This window comes from Diabrotica virgifera, chromosome 7 (assembly GCF_917563875.1).
Source record: "Diabrotica virgifera virgifera chromosome 7, PGI_DIABVI_V3a".
Classification (NCBI taxonomy): domain Eukaryota; kingdom Metazoa; phylum Arthropoda; class Insecta; order Coleoptera; family Chrysomelidae; genus Diabrotica; species Diabrotica virgifera.
Genome location: NC_065449.1, coordinates 26140619 through 26167633, shown reverse-complemented (window position 1 = coordinate 26167633; position 27015 = coordinate 26140619). Strand labels below are relative to the sequence as shown.

At 31.1% G+C, this 27015-nt stretch overlaps 1 protein-coding gene across 2 annotated transcripts in view; it reads right to left on the bottom strand.

Annotated features, from left to right (window-relative positions):
* The window catches only part of LOC114328696 (synaptotagmin-C), a 239170-nt gene that overhangs the window by 99130 nt on the left and 113025 nt on the right, over nt 1-27015 (bottom strand). For both annotated transcript variants that reach the window (XM_050656829.1, XM_028277628.2), the window contains exon 4: nt 10688-10872. In XM_050656829.1, coding sequence (XP_050512786.1) covers nt 10688-10872 — 185 coding nt within the window. The remainder of the gene's footprint in view (nt 1-10687; nt 10873-27015) is intronic.

Sequence of the window (27015 nt, the reverse complement as noted above, 5' to 3'; positions counted from 1 at the left end):
GAGTAACTTTTAGTACTAGAATAGCTTATAACGTAATAATCTAGAGTCAAAAATGCTTAAAAATTAAAGACGAAAATGTTATGCCATAAAATATCCGTTTACCTACCCAAAAAGCACGCATATGACCCGTACTAGAAATTCGCAATTAATGAAATTGATTCATCTCTGAAATATAACTAAACGTACCAGTTTTTGGATTTTTAAATAGTTTTTTTTTAAAGACTAAGTTTTCACTCTAATGGCATATAAAACAACATAATGCTATTCTACATCCCACCAGAATGAAAACAATGGGAACCTTCTCTGGTTACACCTCCGAGGCTTCTACAATTTGCAAGCCATGCGGATGCTGAGACTAAGGAATATGAGGGAATTCTACAATTTACAATTCACGTCCCATCTGCTCAGCGCGGTAAAGTTCCAACGAGAATGGTTCCCTTCATACTCCACACAGAGTAAATGTAAATCAAAAATGAATAACCATTTTCAATTTCGTTGCAAAATGAAAATACAGCCGAACCATATTCTAGTCTAATCAGAGAGTGCTGCAAGCACCTCTACCGGTTTCGAAACTTATTAGTCTCTCATCAGGAGGCACATATGCTGCTCTCCCTGATCCAACCAAAATAAACCCCAGCGTGCAGTCCCGGATTGCAACGAACGAAATGGCATAGATGCCCTAGCGGCAACTGCTAGCAAAAAGACTAAGTTTTCACTCTAATGGCATATAAAACATAGAATATAATACAGAAATATAAAACAGAATAGCATTATGTTGTTTTATATGCCATTAGAGTGAAAACTTAGTCTTTTTGCTAGCAGTTGCCGCTAGGGCATCTATGCCATTTCGTTCGTTGCAATCCGGGACTGCACGCTGGGGTTTGTTTTGGTTGGATCAGGGAGAGCAGCATATGTGCCTCCTGATGAGAGACTAATAAGTTTCGAAACCGGTAGAAGTGCTTGCAGCACTCTCTGATTGGACTAAAATATGGTTCAGCTGTATTTTCGTTTTGCAACGAAATTGAAAATGGTTATTCATTTTTAGTTTTTTTTTAATTTTTTTTTGGAAATTTCTAAAAGAAAAATTTTTAAATCGATTTTTCTAGAAAACAGTGTATTCTATCGACCTAAAACAAGAGTACCTGTCAATTGTAGAATTTCTCACAATTTAATAATCCAGAGTCAAAAATGCTTAAAAATTAAAGATAAAAAGTTATGCGATAAATAACTGTTGCCCTACCCAAAACGGACGCCTATGACCGGTACTAGAAATTCGCAATGCATGGAGTCGATTTATCTCTGAAAGATAAATATGTGTACCAATTTTCATTTTTCTCATTAGGAGCATTCTTGTATTATTTAAGAAAAACTAATTACAAGATGCCATCTTCAAAAAGCTATCTAGCTCCCTTAGGAAACACTAAGGGGGCACTAGGAAGCACTTTCGGACTAGGTGAATTGGGTTAAAATATCTTAAAATTATCTGAGGAATCTCCTGTCTTCGTTTGTCGGCAGGGTTTTTGGACACCCTGTGTAAATGGATAAAAATAAAAAAAGAAAGATAGATAGAAATGTTGTCTACAAACTTTAATCCAATACCAAGAACATTTAACCTGAAAACCTGAAAGTTTATTCGAGATTATGATGAAAATATGATATAAGTAAAACGAGAATGTCTGTTAAGGTAGAAGTTTCCAGAGTCGGCTACAGGAGGTGAGCAACTGAGGCAGCCAAAAAAATGCGCAGATATACAAAGAACAATCTGACCCAAAAAAAATAAAGGAAAGATGAAAATTTGGGAATAGGTAGTTGAAATTGTCTATTATTATATAAAAAAAAGTTTATAATTCTACATCCCCCCCATTTTACAAAAATGGAGGGGAATACCTCCTCTCGAAGGTGAAAAATATACATTCAAAATAAGTCCGGAATTGGATAAAATGACTAATTCTAAGCAACTTTTGTTCTATAGAGTTTTTTCAATACTTTTCGAGTTATTTGCGTGAATATATTCATTAAGTGAATATGTTCATTTTCAACAAAAAAAAAACATGTTTTGGACGGTGTTTCGGAGATGACTCAAAAAGTAAGTATTTGAGCGAAAAAATATTCTTGCAAAAATATAGCTTATAAAAAACCGAAAAAACGGTGTATGCTTGAGGTCTGTAGACCCAGTAGAAGCAGAGTTGTAGATAATGAAAAGTAGGTTCTTCTTCGCCAAATTCCAAATCGAATATTGCAATGTGAAATAACCGAAAAACGGAGCCCTTTTCAAGGAAAATTCATTTCAATTTTTTTAAAGTGTTTAAAAAAAGGTTTATTTTTGTTTTTAAAAAAACTTGTAACATTAAAAGCATCCTAATTAGCATCACAAATAAATTTTATCATTACCACTTCAGAAGTTATTTTGTTAATGTATTATTTATATGATCTGTAAGTTGTATCGGTTCAAAGTGCTTATTTTTAAAAAAGCTGTAGTTAAAATGGCTTGAACGAGTAACTAATCATGAGTTTAGGCAAATTTTGAACAGCCATAAGCATAACCAATTTTTGTCTAACAAGAAAACAAAAAAGCAAATATATTCAGAAAAGCAAAACGTACATTTTATTACTCTTTAAAATTTTTGGTATTACTAATAATTTTTAAGTAAATTCCATGAACAATTCCATTTTGTTTTTCAAAATTAAAAAAAATGATTTAGTCTAAACCCAATTTTTTTTAAATGAACATTTGGGCCAATGTAACTTATAGAGATAATATAAACAATACATAAGTAAAGTAACTTTTGAAGCGGTAACGATTAATTTTATTTGGGAGCTAATTAGGGAGTGATTTTCGCGATTTTTGTACAAAAAAATAAAAGGGACCAACAATATTTTGAGCGTAACTCACTTATTTTTAATGTTAGAAGTTAAAAAAACCTTTTTTTAAACACTTTAAAAGAGTTGTTATGAATTTTCTCCCCAGAGTGATTTGTTTTTTGGTTATTTCACATTGAAATATTCGATTTGGAATTTGACGAAGAAGAACTTACTTTTCATTAGCTACAACTCTGCTTCTATTGGGAGTTATGGAAGCCGCCCCTGTATATGTGCAAAGGCCTACAGTGTGCTGATTTTGCATTATGGTTTATTGAACTATGGTATTAATTAGTTTGCATTTTTGTAATTGCAGGTTTTATTTTCAATAATTACGTTTTGTTCAATTTATACAATCATTCGTAGTAGACTTCTAGGCTATTGATTATGTACTATAGAAAGGAACTACAACGTTAACGGGGTTTTATTATTTCATATGGTCAATGAATCTCCATATATGAAAAAACCGCGGAGTGCTACCATTTACAGGGGTGCGTTTTTGAGAAATGGGTGAATTAGTCCCTGGGCACAGGTTACACTAGGGTGAGTTCTATGCACTTTTGGTACAAACGCGTCTACATAAAAATTGTTTCTGGTTAAATTTCCTATCTAAATATAACTTTTTAAAGTCAAAGATACTTTTTTTTACAAAAATATATTCAAAAGAAAAAGCACAAAGAAACCCGAAAGAAAGAAATTTTGTTTTTTGTCCCATAACTTTTGTCCACGGGGATATAGGTATAGACATTGCTTCACATAAAAAAAACTTAAATATTTTCTCTTTAAAATGATGTTTGGTAGAGGTCATTAGGATTTACAGTTTTCGAAATATGATTTTTCAAAATTCGCCACTCACAGCAATTTTGGGCAATTTTCCTTGTTATTTCGCAAATATTGTTCTGTAACTTTTTTCTACGTAACTTTAGGCATATGCAATGGTACATGTAAAAGGAATAGAAATCAATTACCTTTAAAATGTTCTACTGTATAATGTTGTACGACTTCTTTTAAAGAGGTTATCTTTTTGAAGATTTTATACTTTTAACCAGTTTTTATATTTTTTACGATTATTTTTTAAATTTCGCATTATAACTTTTATTGTTCTACATTTAGGTAAATATTATAATAATAAAAAAGAAAGCTTATTCTGTTTACTTTAAAATGGTGAATTATAAAAAATAACTTTTTTATGTGATTGTGTGTTATGTAATCTTATTTTTTATAGGTAATACTTTGGATCCACTTGACTCGGCCAGGCAAACTTCAAAATATGGATTAATTCCAATATTGACTGTCAAAGCTCCTGCACCACAAGCTTTGCTTCAAAAAATAGCATGTAAATGTACCAAAAGATGTACAAAAAAACTGCGGTTCTAGGAAGATAGGAATTAGTTGTTCAATATTCTGCAAAGGGTGCATGTGCATGGGTATTAATTGTAGGAACTCTAAGATAACTGAGGTGTCAGGAAGATATTGAAGCTAATGCTAACGAAGAAATGGACTTTGATTTTGAAAATTTTGTAAATATCAATGTTTAAATAATTTTAACTAAAGTGATTTTTGTAAAAGAAATAATTTTAAATATTACAGGTAAAAAAATATCAAAGAATCACTCGGTTTCCATTGTTTAAATATATGTAGATGATACACCATTTTAAAGAACAGAAAGTAAGCCCTCTTTATTGACCAATATATAGTATATTCATGTACAAGAAAAAAAGTTATAATGAGAAATTTAAAAAATAGTCGTAAAAATGTAAAAAATAATATTTTTTTTATATTAGGTATTAGTATATATTAAGGTATCTATTAGGTATATAGTATAGATATATAATATAATATTATATTATATATTATATAATAATATTATTTTATTTTTATATTATATTATAAAAAATCGTTAAAAGTATAAAGACTTGAAAAACCATAATCTCTATAAAAAAAATCGTACAACGTTATAGAGTAGACCATTTTAAAGGTAATTGATTTCTATTCCTATTACATGTAGCATTGCATATTATATACCTAAAGTTACGTAGAAAAAAGTTACAGAACAATATTTGCGAAATATTGTTATTTGCGTTTTTCAAAAAAAGCACAACCAATACTTATGGCCGCCCAGTACTCATAATTAATTTTAAATTGAAGGCAAAGTGAAAAGTTTATGTCTTCATAGGCAAGAAATAAACTTTTTAGTTGGATACACTTTAAAGTTTTCTGAAACTTGTGGCATATTTAAGTTAAATTTTGTATTTATTTGGTATTAAACCACAATTGATTATATAGTCCAGAAAGCCACTGCGCATCCGCTAGGAAAAATATTCTGATTCGAATTTTTTGCACAATCTTACTCAAAAAGGAAAAATTGCCCAAAATTGCTGTCCGTGGAGAATTTTGAAAAATCATATTCCGAAAACTATAAATCCTAATTACCTCTACTAAACAATATTTTAAAGAAGAAATATGTAGGTTTTTTTTTCTGTAAAGTGTAAAGCAATGTCTATAACCATATCCTCGTGGACAAAAGTTATGGGACAAAAAACAAAATTTCTTTCTTTTGGGTTTCTTTGTGCTTTTTCTTTTGAATATATTTTGGTAAAAAAAAGTATCATTGACTTTAAAAAGTGATATTTAGATAGGAAATTTAACCAGGAACAATTTTTATATAGATATGTTTATACCAAAACTGCATAGAATTCACCCCAATGTAACCTGTGCCCAGGGACTAATTCACCCATTTCTCAAAAACGCACCCCTTTAAATGGTAGCACTCTGCGGTTCTTTCATATATAGATGTGCATTGACCATATGAAATAATAAAACCCCGTTAACGTTGTAGTTCCTTTTAGCTATCTTATATTGAATATAATCAATAGCCTATTCGTAGTAGAAACATTGCTTTTTAAATTCATAATTGTACTTTTAATTATGTATTTTGTATTTTCCAAAATAAATAATCTTTTTTAAAAATAAGTGTTCCTGTCGGAAACTTATGTCGCGTATACCGGTTTTTTTCAATTTTTTAGAAGCTGTATTTTTGCTAAGAATATTTTTTTCGCTCAAATACTTACTTTTTGAGTCATCTCCGAAAAACCATCCAAAAACATGTTTTTTTTGTTAAAAATGAACATATCCACTCGCAAATAACTCGAAAAGTATTGACTTTGTGAAAAAACTTAGCTTAGAATTAGTCATTTTATCCAATTCCGGGCCTAGTTTGAACGTATATTTTTTCACTCCCGAGAGAATATTTTTCACCTCGTATTTCCCTATTTTTGTAAAATGAAGGGGATGTAGAATTGTAAACTTTTTCGAATATAATAATAGACAATTTCAACTACCTATTCCCAAATTTTCATTCTTCCTTTATTTTTTTGGAGGTTTTCGTAAAATTTTGTGTTCCCTTATCGGGCTAATATAGAGAGTGTCAAATCCTCAATTAATATACTTTTTATCTTGAACAAACAATAACTAAACGCGAAAGAACTTAAAAATAATAATCATGAAACTTTGGAATTTAATTTACTCGATAAAAGTATTTTATCCTCTTCGCCAGGGCACACAAGGCTCTGAAGGCGGCCCTGAAAGTCTCTTAAATATTTAATAGATAAGTTTTATGATTAATTATTTATATGGGAAATAAGCCACAATTAAAATGAAAAAAATAATTTTATTAACGTTTCGACGCCCAAATCGGGTGCCGTTGTCAAAATACAAAATATTACTGTAATATTTTGTATTTTGACAACGGCACCCGATTTGGGCGTCGAAACGTTAATAAAATTATTTTTTTCATTTTAATTGTGGCTTATTTCCCATATAAATAATTAATCATAAAAATGCCACAAGGAAATAGCTTCAGAACAAGATAAGTTTTAGTTTCAGAGTTTTCAGTTTTTCAAAAAAAGCACAACCAATACTTATGGCCGCCCAGTACTCATAATTAATTTTAAATTGAAGGCAAAGTGAAAAGTTTATGTCTTCATAGGCAAGAAATAAACTTTTTAGTTGGATACACTTTAAAGTTTTCTGAAACTTGTGGCATATTTAAGTTAAATTTTGTATTTATTTGGTATTAAACCACAATTGATTATATAGTCCAGAAAGCCACTGCGCATCCGCTAGGAAAAATATTCTGATTCGAATTTTTTGCACAATCTTACTCAAAAAGGACTCCTTTTAACAAATTTGCATGTTGCCAGGACCAAAAGGTGGTCAAAAATTTTTTAAACGTTTTTTTTTTTGTTTTTTTCCTAAAATTATTTTTTTGCATGGAAAAAAGTTTTTTTAGCTTTCTTGGATAATTCCAAACAGAAAAGGTCTTTAGTGACTTTTCTCTAAAAATGATAGTTTATGACATATAAGCGATTAAAAATTGAAAAATTGCGAAATCGGCCATTTTTAACCCTCAAAACTATGTGAAAAACTGAAAATTTGAATGTTGCCAAGGTAGGTAGATATTCTTTAAACATCGATTGGGAAATCCCGAAGAGTTTTTGCAATATAATGTTCAAGACTCCTTTGTTTTTTAATTGCTAATCAAGCGTGCGCGTCACTATTTTCCACCGACAGTATGGTGCAAATGAAAGGAATAAATTCGTTATTTCGTAAACCGGCGTCGATTTTTATTTTTAAGTTATGATATCGAGGCATATATGGTATACTAGTGACGTCATCCGTCTGGGCGTGATGACGAAATCGATGATTTTTTTAAATGAGAATAGGGGTCCTGTGGTAGCTCATTTGAAAGGTATTTCAATTCTCTATTCAGTAATGTAAACATTTACATAATTATTTATACACGGTGTCCTTCTACTTCTTTTTTTGTCAAATAATTTAATTTAATAAAAAATTTTTGGACACCCTGTATAAATAATTATGTAAATGTTTATATTACTGAATAGAGAATTGAAGAACCTTTCAAATGAGCGAGCACACGACCCCTATTCTCATTTAAAGAAATCATCGATTACGTCATCACGTCCAGATGGATGACGTCACTAGTATACCATATATGCCTCGATATCATAACTTAAAAATAAAAATCGATCTGTTTCGGGATTTTTCCTTAAAGTCGCCGGTTTAGGAAATAACGAATTTAATCCTTTCATTTGCACCATACTGTCGGTGGAAAATAGTGTCGCGCACGCTTGATTAGCAATTTAAAAACAAAGGAGTTTTGAATATTGTATTGCAAAAAACCTTCGGGATTTCATCAATCGATGTTTAAAGAATATCTACCTACCTTGGCAACATTCAAATTTTCAGTTTTTCACATAGTTTTTGAGGGTTAAAAATGGCAGATTTCAAAATTTTTCAATTTTTAATCGCTTATATGTCAAAAACTATCATTTTTAGAGAAAGGTCACTAAAGACCTTTTCTGTTTGGAATGATCCAAAAACCTAAAAAAAACTTTTTTCCATGCAAAAAAAAATTTATTTTAGGAAAAAACCAAAAATAATTTAAAAAATTTTTGACCACCTGGCCATTGGTCCTGGCAACATGCAAATTTGTTAAAAGGAGTCCTTTTTGAGTAAGAGTGTGCAAAAAATCCGAATCAGAATATTTTTCCTAGCGGATGCGCAGTATCTTTCTGGACTAATAATGAAAATTACATTTTACGATTGTTTTTGACGTTTCGAGTTGACAAATATGCATTGAAAACATATAAACTGGAAAAACATCTGGTTCTGATAATATTCACAGTGAAAAGTTCTTCTGTGTAAAACATGAAAACTTCTACTTATAAGATTAGCCACAAGATTGGCCAACATCTTCATTTGTACCACCCTCTAAATCCAATAACGCTAATAATATAACGACTTTCTACTGATACATCCTATATCCCATTATGTTCAATTTTATTTTTAAAAATAATTCAGGACAGAATTTAGAAAAAGTATGAAAAGGATATGGACCTAGAATAATTTGTTTTCTCTGTAGACTTTCTCTCTGCTTTCTCCGCTTGAGGGCAATAGACTTGAGGAAAAGTACCGCGAAACTCCTTTCTTGACTGTTGACCACCGCAGGCGACAGTTCTCGCTGATTTATTCGCTTGAAGGTAATCGATGTGATAAAAGTACCGCGAATTTCTGTCTGCTTTTGACTATAGAAGAGATTACACTGTTCTCTAGTCTCTTAGTGATAACCACTAGTACCAAGTAGTAACATACTGCGAATCTCTCTGATTCGACCTCTAGTAATAATCAAACGCTTTTCTCTTTGTGAACTAGTTTAAAACGTAAACAATGACGTATACACGTGTATCCACGACAGACAAAATACCGGGTGTCCACTTATATTTTCCCCCATTTTAACTGCCTATAACTTCTAAACGGCTCGAGATAGAAATATGCGATTTTCGCTGAAATATTTTATTTTAGTTAAAGTTTTGTCTGAATGGATTGAATTTTTTATATCGCTTTCAAATACGAAAATAAAAATGGCGGATTTTTGAAAAAAACTTTGTTGATTTTTTTTTAATGGAACATCCAGTATATTTTTCTGTAAATTGAAAGAAAGGTCATTCACCTATCCAGCGATATAAAATTTTTCAAAGTCGTGTGTCAAATCACTGAGTAATTAATTTTTAAAATGAGAGGTGCAACGTGGATATCACATATCTAAATAACATAACTAAGCAAATTGATATTATGTTATGAGATTTCCATATTGCATCTCTCATTTGAAAAATTAATTGCTCAGTCATTTGACAACCGATTTTAAAAATTTTTATATCGTTGGATAGGTAAATTATCGTTTTTTCAAGTTTTTAGGAAAATGCCTATTTTTTATATCGCTTTTAAATAAAAAATGGCGGATTTTTGAAAAAAAAACGTTGTTGACTTTTTTTATTCAAACACCCAGTATATTTTTTTGTAGCTTGAAAAAACGGTCATTTACCTATCCAGCAATATAAAAAATTTTAAAATCGGTTGTCAAATGATTGAGCAAATAATTTTTAAAATGAGAGATGCAATGTGGATATCATATAACATAATATCATTTAGCTTAGGTATGTTATTTAGGTATGTGATATCCCCGTTGCACCGCTCATTTTAAAAATTAATTACTCAGTGATTTGACAACCGATTTTGAAAAACTTTATATCGCTTGATAGGTGAATGACCTTTCTTTCAATTTGTAAAAAAATATACTGGGTGTTCCATAAAAAAAAAGTCAACGTTTTTTTCCAAAAATCCGCCATTTTTTTTAGTATTTGAAAGTGATATAAAAAACTCAATACATTCAAACAAAACTTTTACTAAAATAAAACATATCAGCGAAAACCGCATCTTTCTATCTTAAGCCGTTTAGAAGTTATAGGCAGTTAAAATGGGGGAAAATATAAGTGGACACCCGGTATAATACAGTCCACACAACTCTGAAATAACTTTAATAATTTCGCATATGTACAGCTGCGGCCATTGGATAGTTTACACCCTGGGATATCTAATAGCAGATTATTTGAATATTAACCTCGCTTAACGCACTTTTTACGTCAAAGTGACATTAATTACCAGTTGCTGGCCCAGAGCAGGTTGATTAAAATTAAAAAATCAAAATAAAAGGTAAATAAACAAATAAATAACTAAATCAAGATAATCCAAAAATGAATGTGTAAACCATTCAGTGATCATACAGTGTTACATACACGTAATTGTACAGTCTCCACACACCTTCCACTGTTACATGCCTGATAATATATTTTATATTAAATGGACATACAAAAACTACAACCGGGATTAAAAAGTGTTATTGCATTTTTAAAGCAAAGTTTCGTTAGAATCGCCCGAGCACCAGAAAACCATAATAATATATACTTACCTTGGACCCTTACCAGCTAGAGTATCTATGGAACATTTTGTACAAGCCAGTCTTTTACAATCCATACAAACTATTTTTTGTGCACCAAGTAAACCAAATCCGTCACCGCATAACAAGCATTGTGAAGCGTTTTTCCCCAGCGCGTTCCTTCTCATGTTTTCCAATTTCTCTACCAGTTTTCCTACCTATAATAAATATATAATTATGAGAAAACGATAGACAGTTAATATTTCATTCTATTTTAGAGGTAACTACCCGGCTCACGTACGTTTCGTTTTTCAAAACGAAAACTAACTGTCTTAGTAAGTAAAATTATACAAAATACAATAAGAAATCTTAGTACCGAAAAATAAAACTTCTATCGTTGGAACCAGCATTTCAACAATTTGCAAAGCAAACGAATGATAAATGAAGCAGACAAGAGGGAATATACAATATTATGCATTCACCTCTGGTGCTCTGGCATTGGAGTCAACATTCTGGTGACAACCTAAATACATATAAAGTCGTATAATTATGACGTAATAATGCTAATGAAAAGAATATAAGACTAATATCAAAGTAAAATGTGGACATGAATTATCCGAAGAATAGGAAATAATGCTGGGTGTCAGACAAGTTTGTATGTTTTGACCTATAGTTCAGAGAAATAAGGAAAAAATATCCTGTTGGTGACACAACCCCCTCCAGGCCGAAACCACATTTTTTGAGTAGTATGGACATTTATAATAATAACCTATATGTTTCCTGCAGTCGATTTTGATGATATACATCGTTATAAACAAATGAAGATCAAATAACGATAAATATCGCTTTTTTAGTCTATTACCAAAAAGTTAAGCATTTTAAACAAATTTGAGAGTGAGAAAATCATAAATCGTATAAAAAACTTCAATATGGCGTTCGCTGAATATGTCTATCCTTATTGGTTGCTTAAAAAATTGCAAAATAAATCATAAATTTGTAAAAAAAAGTGGTAAACTTTGTATCTAGGGCTTTTCGTTGTTTTCCTCGTAATACGAGAGATGTCGCTAGATTGCGTCTCAAAAGGTGGAACCATTGTATCGCGATGGTTTCCCTTAAATAGGCAGATTGTTGATATTTCTTTTAGAGTTGTGACTGCATAGCTTCACTGAGGATGCATGAGGATGCTGAAATAGCTATATGGAGATGGTGGTCCAACTCTGAATCAAATATAAACATAAACTGCCTTTATCTTTTTCATCTTTACTCAGATTTGAGTATTTAGAAACTGTCTTTCGGTCCTTTTCCTAGACGAAGAGAAGATAAATGCGTGGCCTAAGTGTCCTCTATTTGCTTTCTCCTATTTTCGTCGTCTCTGTGCTTATATATTGTAAAAGCCGGAGACACAGGATGCAGCCAGAAAGCAGTTTATTAACGAAAAGTCTTAGATTTAAAATATTGTTCTTTGTATTTTTATTTCAATTATTCTAATTGTTTAAAAACTGGTAAACTTTGTATCTAGGGATTTTCGTTGTTTTCCTCGTAATACGAGAGATGTCGCTAGATTGCGTCTCAAAAGGTCGTCATTGTATCGCGATGGTTTCCCTTAAATAGGCAGATTGTTGATATTTCTTTCAGAGTTGTGACTGCATAGCTTCACTGAGGAAGCATGAGGATGCTGAAATAGCTATATGGAGATGGTGGTCGAACTCTGAATCAAACATAAACATAAACTGCCTTTATCTTTTTCATAAATTTTGAGTTTTTATAAATATTCTAACTTATGTAAAAATTAATTTAGAACATTCTTATTACACGAAATGCTGAGAATTCTGGTGCTTAAATCATACCCTAAATTTCAAAGCAATTGGTCAAATAGTTTAAAAGTTATTTAATTTGTTTTTCCCAAATTAATTTTTTTTGCAACACTATAAGTCAGAAAATGATGAAGTTACAGTAATACTTTCGATACTTTATGGAAGAAGAATATTTACACTATTAATTTAATTAAAAAAAAAATTACAATAAAAAAATATGAAAAAAACATTTTTAAGAAACGCTTTTCTTTAGTTACGAGTGACTAAAATTAAAAATATTATAAAAAATCAACTAAAAGGCAAAAAATAAAAAAATTGAAAAAATCTAACACATTTGTCAAAGAAAAGCGTGGCGCGTCTTCATCGAATAAAAGGTTTTCGCCCCACGCTTTTCTTTGACGAATGTGTTAGATTTTTTCAATTTTTTTTATTTTTTGCCTTTTAGTTGATTTTTTATATTTTTAATTTTAGTCACTCGTAACTAAAGAAAAGCGTTTCTTAAAAAAAATTTTTTCATATTTTTTTATTTTTTACTTTTTAGTATTACACTTTTCAAACATTAAAATATATCGTCATGTTTATTAAAATATGTATAAAGCATATGATGTACTAACGGGGAAAGTAGTCGGAGTCGGCAAAAAATTTGAAACTTTATTGTTTATTTATGAAGCATAACGTAAACAATTAACGTAAAAAGTGAAATTATGTATAGTTTATATCATTAGCTACAATCCGCAAAACTTTTAAATTTTTACATTGTAAAAAACAGGAGAATTTAAGCATTTTCCATTAAAATCGTTTTTTTTTTATTTAAACAATTAAAAGCATAAAAACATTTTTTTATTGATTATTCGTGTATTGTTCCCGCGAATGCATATGTCTGCAAATTTTCATTCATTTGTGTTGGAAAAAAGGCAGTCAAATTAACGTCTAAAGATTTGACGCAAACTATTGAACTAAATAAAAGCGTTTAAAAATGATTCTAAATATTGCAAAAATATTTTGCAAGGACATGTGAATTAAAAAAGGGGAGGGGCTAACTTCGTCCCTAATTGTCCTAGGACAATTGTTTTTCTTTCTAAATGTGTATAAAAATTCATTCTTTCCAGATATGAAAAAATAAATTTTCTACGGGTAACGGTTAAAAAGTTATTCTAATTGTTTATAAGTAAGCAAAAAATCGACATGTTTTTGCAAAATAATTTTACACTGTTTAAAACTACTTTTTGTCATTTTTTTACGTTTTTCATTACGTTTTTCATTAAGTTAATAGAATAAATGTTCTTCTTTCATAAACTGTCCGAAGTATTACTGTAACCTCATAATTTTCTGACTTATAGTGTTGCAAAAAAAATGAATTTGGGATAAACAAAAATAAATAACTTTTAAACTATTTGACCAATTGCTTTGAAATTTAAAATATAATTTAAGCACAGGAAGTCTCAGCATTCCGTGTAATAATAAAGTTCTAACTTAATTTTTACATAGGTTATGAACATTTATATAATCTCAAAATTTATGACTTATTTTGCAATTTTCTAAGCAACAAATAAGGATATACATATTCATCGAACGCCATATTGAAGTTTTTTATATGATTTATGAGTTTCTTATTCTCAAATTTGTTTAGAATGCTTCACTTTTTAGTAATAGACGAAAAAAGCGAAAATTTACCGTTTTTTTATCTTCATTTGTTTATAACTATGTACATATACCATCAAAATCGGCTGAAAGAAACTTATAGGTTATTAATAAAGATGTCCATACTACTCAAAAAATTTAGTTTCTGCCTGGATGGGAATGTGTCACGAGAAAAATCTTATTTCTCTGAATTACTATATTATCTAATGCTCTCTGGGGAAATTGTACATAACATTACAAAATTGTAAATCTTAAATGCGAGCAAGGGAAGGGGAGAAGTACCAAAACAACCCTCCACACTATTTAACTGCTCAAAAGTCCACAAATACTAGAAAGGTTTTAAATTTATCATCAACAATCTTCGCCTGTCCACTGCTGGACATAAATCTCCCTCACAATTTTCGCATCCATTTGCTATGACATCTCTAGGTCTCCATTACCGTATCCCTTTTTCCAACTGTTATCTGTCATTCGAGAGTTTAAACCAAGGCTGACAATATACAAATCAGGAAGGACATGTACTTAATCCAAAAGAGGACATATTAGATAGGTAGATGGAAACAGTCACCACCTCCAAGAGCAAGAAACCAATACACTGTTAAAACCTTTTTTAATTCAAGGAGAGCGAAACACAATAAAACATCTTTGATTACCTATTTCTCTGGTGTAACTATTATAGTTTGAATTAAAATCCATGAAGAGGTGGTAGGTAATGATATTGGATCGTTGGTTTTTTTTTCAGAACATTAGAGATCGACCATTCCTCCTCTGTTTCAAAATGTTATGAAAACTGCAGGAAATATGAAAACTGAGTTGTAAAAAAATAGAATTTAAAAATTATGTTTCCACAAGCTTTGCACAATATCGCTTACCTGGAAATCGGTGATGTTTAGGATATGGTAAACTTGTAGATCCAATGGGTGACTCAATTCTGGACTCCTTCCATGGAATTCGCGATGCACGTGGAACGCGGGACGGTACCGTCAAGATCACGAAAGGGAGTACCTTTTTCGTTGAAAGCTTGAAGCGAAATCACAGTAGTGGTACCTTGTCCTTAAAGTACTTAACGCATGTCCAGTTTTATACATGCGTACCGAAAGCGATAAGCTTTGAGCTTGTGGATAATTTTAAAAATTGACATTAAGAAGGTTATTCCGCGTCATTTTACAGGGGGCATACCAAAATAACTAAATATAATTAAATTGTCTAAAGCTTATTCTACCCGAAAATAAATAAATAGTAGAATCATAGCAATATTAAAATAAAGAAATAAGGATTCCCGAACATCCTCTGAATATGCACTTAGGCGACAATATAGATACTCGAAAATATTTTGTATACTGTATTAAGAAGGATTATGCTCCTATAGTTTCTGCATTCAAATTAGGCATCCTTTTTGTATAACGGGCAAACAATTTCAGTACACCACTCTTATGGGACGTGTCCTTCATTCCAAGGTCTTATTTTGTGTATCTGATTAATAAGACTATCGTCTTCACATTTATTAAGTTCTATAGGTATACCAGTGGCGACGCGTGACTTTTTCTAAAGTGTTACCAAACCCAGATGTAAAAAATCTTTTTTAAAAGAACCTCGCAAATATAAGTTTTTGTTTATTTTATCTGGAAAAATGTTAATAACAGAACCGTAGAAAGGGGGTTCTGTCATTAATCCATTTAAAAAGCGTTACTCAATGGAAATTAAAGAAAATGACGACATTCGATCTTGCAATTGGGTATTTCTTTGGCATGTTTTAATCCGTTTCATTGCTGAAAAACTTCTCTTCAAAACCTATTTTTAAGTTGGATCATCATAGTGTCAAAAATTTCCAAATAAATGTCAACTACACGCATCCATGTTTAATTGCACGCACACTGTAATAGGTAAGTAACCAGTGTAACCATTCCAAAAAGTGGTAACAAGCCTACTAATATCCACAGCGCTCCCACGCCTTCGCCTTTCAAAATTTTCAGACACGAGCCCTCTCCGACCGATAGCCGATAGACCATCATGATCCACATTTAAAAGTGGTAACAACTAACCTGCAACCGAGTCACATAAATTCGCCAATATTTTCGTGCGTCTAGTTGGCTTTTTAGCGAATTACTATTAACACTCTTATTTCTATTGGAAAAAAAAATAAAATGGAATTATTTCACAGTCCTCCTCCTCCTAAGTGCCTTCTCTATTGAGGTTGGCGATCAATATGGCAAATTTCTCTCTGTTCTGGGCTTGATGGATTAAGTCATTCCCTGTTGTGTGGGTCCAATCTCTGATGTTTCGGAGCCAGGAGTTTTTCTTTCTTCCTATACCCCTTTTACCTTCGATTTTGCCTTCTAATATTACCTGGAGCTACTCAAATTCCCTATGCCGCATAATGTGTCCTAGATATGACGTCTTTCTAATTTTGATTGTGTTGACCAGATGAGGACGTGTGTTCATTATTTCCAGTACTTATTCATTTGTAGTTTTGTGCTATTTCAATGCGTCTTCTAATTTCTTTTGAGTGGTCTAGCTGACTATTTAGCTCTCTGCCCAGGTAAATGAAGCTTTGGAAACTCTGAAGGATGATACCATTTATTTGTATGTTGGGTGTAATTTTTCGTGTCTAATGCGGTCGAAGGCCTTTCTATAATCGACAAAACACACATACAGCTGTTTTTGAACCTCGAGATACCTTTCTGCCATTAATGTCAATCCCATAATTGCTTCTCTGGTGCCTGTACCTTTTCTAAAACCATATTGAGAACGACTCAGGTATTCTTCACAGTATTTCACAGTGGTCATAAAATATTTTTTTGCAAGATTTTTAACTGTTACCAATGGTAACAGTGGTTACATGAACGCTTCGCCAGTGAGCTATACCGTCACTTCCTGGAGTTTTGCAGAACTTATTAAATATGGGGATGATAGTCTTATTAATCAGATACATAGAATAATAGTAAGACCTTGGAATGAAGGACAAATCCCGGAAGAGTGATGTACTGAAATTGTGTGTCCTTTATACAAAGCGGATGCCTAATTTGAATGCAGAAACTATAAAAGCATAATCCTTTTTAACACAGTATAAAAAATATTTTCGAGTATCATAAATATTGTCGTTTAAGTGCGTATTCAGAGAAGGAATGGTCGATCTACAATGGACCAGATATTTGTAATGGAAAAAAACCAACGATTGAATATTATTACCTACCACCTCTTCATGGATTTTAATTCAACATATAATAGTAGTATTACACCAGGAAAATAATCAAAAATAGACCATGCTGTATGTAACAAATACAGACATAGTAGTTTAGTTCTACACTAAATTGTTAATAATTTAAAAAAGACGCCGAAATCTCATGCAGAACACGTATATATTTTTTATATAGGCATAAAATAACTAAAAAAATTCAGTTACCTGGATTTGTCACAGTCCCGAGAAAAATTTTATTTTCCTGAGCTAAGCGTGCTACGATATAAATTGTATAAAGCTATAGACGAATTCTATATTCCCGATAAACTAATAAAACTGGTAAGGGCTACAATGCGGTGTTTGCAAAGTAGGAATACAGGGTGAACAATCACAAGCGTTTGAAAAAAGCGTTATGTCGAATTGCGACAGAGAGATCTTTTTCAACATAGTCTAAATAAAGAGACGCCAGAATATGTAGATAAAAGACAAAATATTTTTAACAAATCCTTAACAAAATATGAGTCTATAAATAAACAAAAATACCAAAATGATGACATCCACTCTAACAACAGACCCAGAAACATCAGTCCCCAATTCACTATTAGTAGCTCTACCTTTGAAGTGGTGGATAAATTCACATACTTAAGCTCCCTGATGACCAATATCAATTCCATGAGGAAGAAGTAAATCGGAGAATAATTATTATAAGTTAAATAAATTCAAATAAGTGCTATTTTGGGCTGCGTAAACACATGAAACGTAGAAACTTAAGCCTTATTGGGACAAAAATAACAATACACGAAACCCTTATACTGTCAGTGCTGACTAATGGATCTAAAATATGGATTGACCATCTCCAAGACAGACGAAAACCTCTTACTCAAATTTGAACTAAGAAATCTGAGAGGAATAGTGGGTGGTATCTGTGAAAACGGTATTTGAAGGAGGGGGTACAACTATGAGATATACCGCAAATAATAACAGATATCTGGTGATAAAAACGTAATATATTCCATAAAAATAGGAAGACTGAGATGGACAAGGCATCCAGCAAGACATCAAAGCATAACAACCCTCCTAAATCAATTCTTATATCACGCCAGTAATAATTAGAAGGAAATATGGACCAAAACTTAGATGGAACAATGGTGTAGATGTAGATGATGCTAGGCAAATAAATGCAGTAGACTGGCAACAGTTGACAATGAATATAGCTGCTGACAAAATAGAGTCAAGAAGGTCTAGGCTCTAGGATTGTAGCACCAATGATCATGATAAAAGAAGTTCTACTGAAATATCTAAAGAAACAAAAACATTAGGAAGGAAAATATATTAAGGAATACTTTCACTGTCTGGATCTGAGACATCAAACCTTGAAGATTATCTAATAAAAATGAACGTAGAGGATGACAAAAAGTGAAGAGGAGCAATTTGCTTGGAGTCAGCTGGTCAGTACTCACTAAGGACTGTAGAGCCAAGGATTATGTAAGTGATTTAATAAGTAAGAAAATAAATATAGTAGGAAAAATGTAAGATGGACAAACATATAAAACACGCTGTATTTTTCTGTCACCGTGTCACAAAAAAAACTGGCCAACGCAAGTACATGTAATAATTATATAAACTGTTCTTATCATACTGGTACTGGTTTATTATTTTCTGGAACATAGAAAATATGTGTTTAATATGATCGCACATGGGTAATCTTTCATTTTTCGTACTATAAGTAAGGTACAGTTTGTCAAAGTTGTTTCCTGGTTTGACAAACTGTAGTAATTAAGTAAATAAGAAAGTAAGTAAATAATTAACTAAAGTTATTACAAACAATTTGAAAATTAGATGGTCCATTGCAAAAAGATTACAACTACGGAATACGGATACGAGGTATAGAGGAGGACTTTCTTTCTCCTTTCTCTTCCTGTATCTCTTTCCTGTGCGTGTTGTTTTGCTTTGGAGAATGAGAAACCAGCCATGTCTTTTATTTGATCCGTCCATAGTGCTGGAGATATTAATCTGGATCTTTTGTCCTCTACTTTGCCTTCAACTATCACTAGTTCATACCTTCTCTTCTTCTAGTTATATGCCCAAATTATCTCAGTATATTTTTGATGATTGTTGTGGTGAGTGTAATTTTATGTTAAGTTCTTGTAGTACTGAATTATTTGTGAGATAAGCGGTGCATGGTATAGATAACATTCTATGTTAGAACCGCATTAAATTTTCAATGTCATTATACGTTCGAATCGGCTTTTTTAATGGTACATGATTCTAAAGCGTACGTACTACGTGACGATAGAAAATAATAATGCCTCAACAAGGCTTAGTTTTGTGTGTGTTTTTTTCTAATGTCGGTATATGAAAGATCTTTTAAGGAGGACCAATGTATAGGGGATTTTAAATCCACAAAAATCTGGCTATGGAGAAGATTTAAAATAAGTAGCTGCCATGAATGGAAGATAAGTTTCTGTCAGAGCAGATTGCAAGGATACTACAAACTTTCAAGGGTTGTATTGTTAGAGCACTAAGGAATGAAGCGAAATTATCTAAAGATTTAAATGCAAATGGCTATTTGACTGCGAAAATAAAAAAGTAAATAGAACACATAACTAACAAATGCCATTGGAGCAGTGTGAAACCAAATATTTTCAATTAAAATAGAGATATATGTTTCCAATTAAAAATCACTTGTATGAATTTTATAAAAGCATTCAAAGCTTTAACAAGCTGCATTGTTAATTTCGAATTTGTTAGATTTTAATAAATAGTCAGATAAGCCTTTATTTCGCTTCTGTTATTTAAACAATTAGTATGTTTTTTTAGTTTGAATCATATCTATTGTACGCAATATTTTATAATTAAATATGCATATAAATCATTTTAAACCTTGTGGAACGTTTTTCACAAAATATAAACCAAATGTGGCTTGGTACCAAATCGAATTTAGCATGTGATAAATATAGGTCAAATTCAAACAAAAATTAATAAAATTAAATATTATGTTTATTTGGGATTAAGCCACAATTGATTGTAATGAAGATTTCATTTTACAATTGACTGAGGTTTCGGCATTTACCCTGGAAATCGTTTTATTAAATAAAAAAAAAGAATGTGTGTGTACTTGGTACGCACATAAGAAGTTATACTTCTATTATATGATTTTAACGAAATAAATATACTTTAAACAGTTTATTTGTATTTTATTTAAATATTAAATTAATTTTAATACTTACCACTTTCAAAAAAATTTTATTAAAATAATACCAAAAATTAAAAAAACAAACGGAATATGTATTGACCAGATTTGAACGCGGGGCCTTTCGATCTCTAGTCGAATGCTCTACCAATGACCTACCACGGCTCTGTTTACATCGCTTCTCGGACATAATTACAATCACGGTGACAAATAGATCAAGTGAAGTATAAAATAAAAGTGTTTTAATAATAATTATTATCTTACCCCCGAGGAAGACAAATCCAAAGACAAAAAAATTATAATAAATATATTTACTAAAAACATTAATATAGTTATTCGTTTTGCACCTTATTTGTCCTGATACATATCTACATAAATTGAAAGATTTAGCAACTAAGTCCATACTGTCTGTGTGCGCATGTTTTTGTACCATATTTTTTTACCAAGTTTTTTACCGTTAACAGTTTTTTAGTTGTCTTTTCCGAACATTTTGTTGTAGATTTTGTCTAGTTTTTAGTTGTAGACGTACTTGAACGATTTTATTTAGTTTTAAGCAGTGAAATGTACGCAGTGAAGCAAATAATCATAAGCGATTATTTTCTAAAGTTGTTGGTAGACAAGACAATACAGATACAGATGTTGCTAGTAGGTACAAGCCAAAGATTGGCAAAATAAATAATATAGGTCCATTTTCCTTCAAGGTGTCTAAGTTAACCTACGGTGGACACAGTTTTCCAAACGTAAGTAACATGGACATAGTTAGTTATACAGCATTTTTATAGGACGTTTTATAGCATTTAACTATTATTTTTGTCTTTCAGATGATAACTAATTTAGTTGTTTTATGGTTAAAATGTAGCACTGATGGTAAGCGATAAAACTAAACTTTATTATGAGTACTTCATATTCCACACTTAAAAATACAACAGAAATGAGGCATATTATATTTTTAAATTAATTCTTCTTCTAGTGAAAATGTTAAATGAATCCTTGTATAAAACAAAATTACAAAGAAACGCAACTAAAATGATCTAAAACACATTAAGAACTGATAGAATAACATTTATGTTTCCCTCGCCAGTCGCCATATTGATTTAATTTTGACAGCATGTTGGAATACCCTATTAGTTCCTTAACCTAAAAAATTTGACAGACTACTCACCTGGCCTCGATCTAGCAAGCATATAGCCATGTTCTCAGTAATTTGACTTTTGGGTTGACCAAATTCTGTTTACTGTGTGTATACGTGTTGATTATATTATTTGTGTATTGTGGCTATGTACTGTATATTATGTATGTATACATAGATGATATATCTATGATATTTTGTTAATTCATAATTTTATTATATTCTTGTTGTTGCTAACTTCTTCTTTTAGTATTGGCAACCAGAGCCTGCTACATTCTTCTGATAGGTTTGCGACATATTTTTCTTCATTAGTAAGAAAAAAGCTGCGTCTTTGATTTTTCTCTTTTTCGTGTCGGTTTCTTTTTTTTTGGCCTTAAGGTAAAACCCACACAGCCAGATACAAATTTTGTAATGGAGATTACAAGGAGTTAACACAAGGATGACACTCTTCTCGCCCAGGGGCCGATCAGGGCATTTTATAAAACGATTAAAGGTAGGCCTCGGATAGATAAGGTATATACAGGGTGAGGCAGATAAAGGGCCTATTAGAAATATCTTGAGAACTAAAGGTAAGAGAATCATGAAAATTGGAATACAGGGGTTTTGAGGTATGAACTATTTAATGAAAATATTTTGGTCTCTTTGCTACTTCCGATTATACCGGAAGTTGCTTGTAACTGCGTTTTTTTAAATGGGACACCCTGTATATTTTTACATTTTTGGATTCTGCTCGATGTTTTCTTTCTTAAAATATGTGGTTTTGTAATATTACACAGGGTAGTTTAAAAAATAATTACGGTTTTTATAAATTTTGTAGCAAACTTCACACCCTGTAGAATTGTACTGGTTTGATATCAAAAACTCCATTTATGTTCGAGTGATTTTTGATATAGTCTATTATTATTAAAAATTATTAATATACCGAAATGTTTAATTTTAGTATACAGGGTTGGTCGAAACTCGGAATGAGTATTATCTGAGTTTTCTTAAATGGAACACCCTGTATTTTAGTATTGTAATGAAATGATATTTTATAGTACTTTTTTATTTCTTAAACATTCCCTATACCTTAATGCTTTAATTTGTAAGATATTCGTAGTTCTTCAAGCCAAACATTAATTGCAACAAAAATTACGTGAAATTTTATTGGGTTTGCCGTGAAAATATTCAATCATAAATAATTTTTCGAAAATAATTACATATTAATCTCGACTGACCCTTAATTGTTTAATACTGGTTGATATATCAAAATAACTACGCAGTTAAGATTGTTGGTGTGTTTAATATTACTAAAAACATACAATATTCTATCTAGTTGACTATGACTTTGACACTAAATATGCTTAAACATTTGCTTCGCTTAAACATTCTACTATTTTTGAAGTTCCAGTTGCTTTGCTACCATTGCAAATATGAATTTTTCTAATGAAGAACTGATTCAGATATTTTTTGTTCTAGGAGAGCATAACAAATAAAAATGTGCTACTAGCATTAAGAATTTATGATCAGAAATTCCATGATAGATGACAACCAAAAAGAGAAACTTTTCAAAATTTACTAGAGCGGTTTCGACGAACTGGAAGTTTAGATTACGAGAAATCTGATCGAACAAAAACTATTTTAAATGATTAGAATGAATTAAATGTTAGTGTCACTGAGAATCTGCATATTAGTATGAACGTTCTCGTAATCTAAGTGTCTAGTACGTCGAAACTATTCTAGTAAACTTTGAAAAGTTTCTCTTCTAAACTTTGAAAAGTTTCTCTTCTTGGCTGTCATCTATCAGGGAGATGCAGATGATAAATTCTGATTGCTAGTAGTACATTTTTGTTAAACTTTCCTAAAACAAAAACTTTACTAATCAGTTCCCCATTACAAAAATTTATATTAGTAATGGTAATAAAGCAACTGGAACTATAATAAAAATATTATAATGTCTACTGTTTAATCAAGTTTAGTGTCAAAGCCATAGCCAACTGGGTAGAATATGGTTTGTTTTTATTTAAATTGTTTAATGGTATGGTTTAATTAATATTTTATGCACCAACATCTTAACAACGTAGGCATTTTAGTATCTTATCCAATATTAATAAATTAAGGATCATTATAGATTAACATATACTTATTTTCAAAAAATTATTTATAATTGATTATTTTCACGGCAAACTTAATAAAATTTCACGTAATTTTTGTTGCAATTAATGTTTGGCTTAAAGAACTACGAATACCATACAAATTAAAGCAGTTAGGTATAGGGAATGCTGAAGAAATAAAAAAGTACTATAAAATATCATTTCATTACAATACTAAAATACAGGGTGTTCCATTTAAGAAAACTCAGATAATACTCATTCCGAGTTTCGACCAACCCTGTATACTAAAATTAAACATTTCGGTATATTAATAATTTTTAATAATAATAGACTATATCAAAAATCACTTGAACATAAATGGAGTTTTTTATATCAAATCAGGACAATTCTACATGGTGTGAAGTTTGCTACAAAATTTATAAAAAACCGTAATTATCTTTTAAACTACCCTGTATAATATTACAAAACCTCATATTTTAAGAAAGTAGACATCGAGCAAAATCCAAAAATGTAAAAATATACAGGGTGTCCCATTTAAAAAAACGAAGTTACAATCAACTTCCGATATAATCGGAAGTAGCAAAGAGACCAAAATATTTTCATTAAATAGTTCATACCTCAAACCTTGTATTCCAATTTTCATGATTCTCTTACCTTTAGTTCTCGAGATATTTCTAATAGGCCCTTTATCTGCCTCACCCTATATACATTAGGAAAGACATAAGGTAGCAGCAAAAGGTATTGTTAATTTTGTATTTTTGTTGTTCTGACAACATATAACAAACAATCGTAAATTTCTTTTCTGTTTAAAGCAAGAAGATATATTATGTTATATGGGCTTTCAATGTTCAATTGTGGAAGTTTTCTGAACAGCTCATTGGATTGAGCCCTATATTTTAGTCAATCAAAAAAGATGTGGTGCAGGTCACCGATTTTATTACAAACTTCACAAAGATCACTTCTCAAGTATTTTGATTTTATGTACATAAGTGTGCTGGATAACATGCGTGACCAAACTTTATTCTACTAATAGTGGTTATGCTTTTGCGATAGTAATCTTACTTATTGTACCAAGGTTTTTTTCTCAATTTGGTTTCTAGTCTGGTGTAACCTGTTGGATATGTAAAGGTGTATTCTGGCCACAAGTAGGACCATTTTCTCATCATTTCATGTTTTGGTATGTTTATTTGTTCATCTGTAGGTAATTCGCAATTTATTTGTTCACCCATTTCTATGCTTTCTTTGGCAATTTTATCTGCAATTTTATTGTTTTTTATACCTACGTGTACTTTAACCCAGAAGAATTTTATAAATTTATTTTGATCTTGTAATTTTTTAATAATTGTTGGGATATTAAAGATAATATCATTTGTTGTGTTTGAGTTTGATTTTAAAATTTTAAGAACTGAAAGTGAATCCGAGCTTATCTATCCGAATAAATAATGGCATTCTGTTCCTCTTCCTGTTGTACATATTCTAGTGCTTTTAGAATTACTATTGCCTCAGCCGTGAAGATAGATGTGTTTTTATGTAGCTTATATTTTTTTTGTATACGTTTAGGTATTACGAAGGCACAACCGGTGCCGTCAGTGTTTTTTGATCCATCAGTGTATATTGTGACATAGTTTGGATGTTGGTCTAAAATTTGATTAATAACTATGTTATTAGATGATGCTAATTCCGAGTAATGGGGTATAGTTACATCACATACAACAAAGTGAACAAAGTAATCGATCTCTACATTTGTTTGTGGTTGTAGTGTCACATTTCTTAATACTTCACAAGTAGGAGGAGAGTTCTTATGTATCCAAAAAGGCTGTGGGTTTCTTTCATAAGAATGTCGGTTTCTTTCATACCTATTAATACATCTTTCCATTGTACTCTGTGCTCATTGTCTTAGGCGTGTTTGCATATCTGTGTCTTCTGATGTGTGTTTCATGCTCGTTTATCCTGACACTTAGAGGTCTTGCGGTTTCTCCCAAATAAAAATTATTGTAATGACAACGTATTTTATAGACGCAGTTCTTTCAAATCTCTTGTGTGTTAATTATTGGTTTGTCTTATTTTTGCTATATTCTACACAGTTTGATTATAATTTTAACTGTAGTTAGTCGTGAAAAAATTAAACACATATTTTTTTTCTGAAATCTATTATTGTGCCTGAAAACACTGTCTTTTTGTGACAGAAATAGTCATAGAATATAATTTACCCTTTGGTATAATATTATTTAATAAAAAAAGATATTATAAATATAGTCCTGTCGCCAGGGGGGGTACAACGGCCTCCTTAATTCAGATGGACTTATCCAAGTTTTTTTTATATATTTTGACCCGCAGAATACGAATTTTTTGGGTAACAGTTGATCCGGATGTCGATAAGATTGTTATTGACAAAGAACTTGAGGAATTACATAACAGCGATTTCTCGCAAAACAAAACATCTTTTTGTATTTTTTGGGTCATTTTAAGGAAAAAATATTCCTACAAGTTTTTTCGTAGAATGCATAGTTTTCGAGATAACCGCGGTTGAACTTTCAAAAAATCGAAAAATTGTAATTTTTGAACCCGAATAACTTTTGATTAAAAAATAAAGTAGCAATTCTGCTTACCGCATTTGAAAGTTTAAGTCAAATTATATCGGTTTTGATTATTTGCATTGCTAAAAATTTATTATTTTATTGTTAAACAAAGCTATAAACACCTAGTATGTGAGTGATGTTTTCAATGATTTCTCATGTAAAATCGAACGAGTAGGTAGAGTAGCTACAAGTGCAAGCGAGGCAATTTCTACGTAGCATGCGTTAAAACGCAAGTATTAGGCACGGGAAACACTATGTGTTTATAGATTAGTTTAACAATAAAAAAATTAATTTTTAGCATTGCAAATAATCAAAACCGGTATAATTTGACTTAAACTTTCAAATGCGGTAAGCAGAATTGCTACTTTATTTTTTAATCAAACGTTATTCAGGTTCGAAAATTGCAATTTTTCGATTTTTTGAAAGTTCAACCGCGGTTATCTCGAAAACTATGCATTCTACGAAAAAACTTGTAGGAATATTTTTTCCTTAAAATGACCCAAAAAATACAAAAAGATGTTTTGTTTTGCGAGAAATCGCTGTTATGTAATTCCTCAAGTTCTTTGTCTATAACAATCTTATCGACATCCGGATCAACTGTTACCCAAAAAATTCGTATTCTACGGGTCAAAATATATAAAAAAAAAACTTGGGTAAGTCCATCTGAATTAAGGAGGCCGTTGTACCCCCCCTGGCGACAGGACTAATACATATTGCAATGAAATCATGTACAT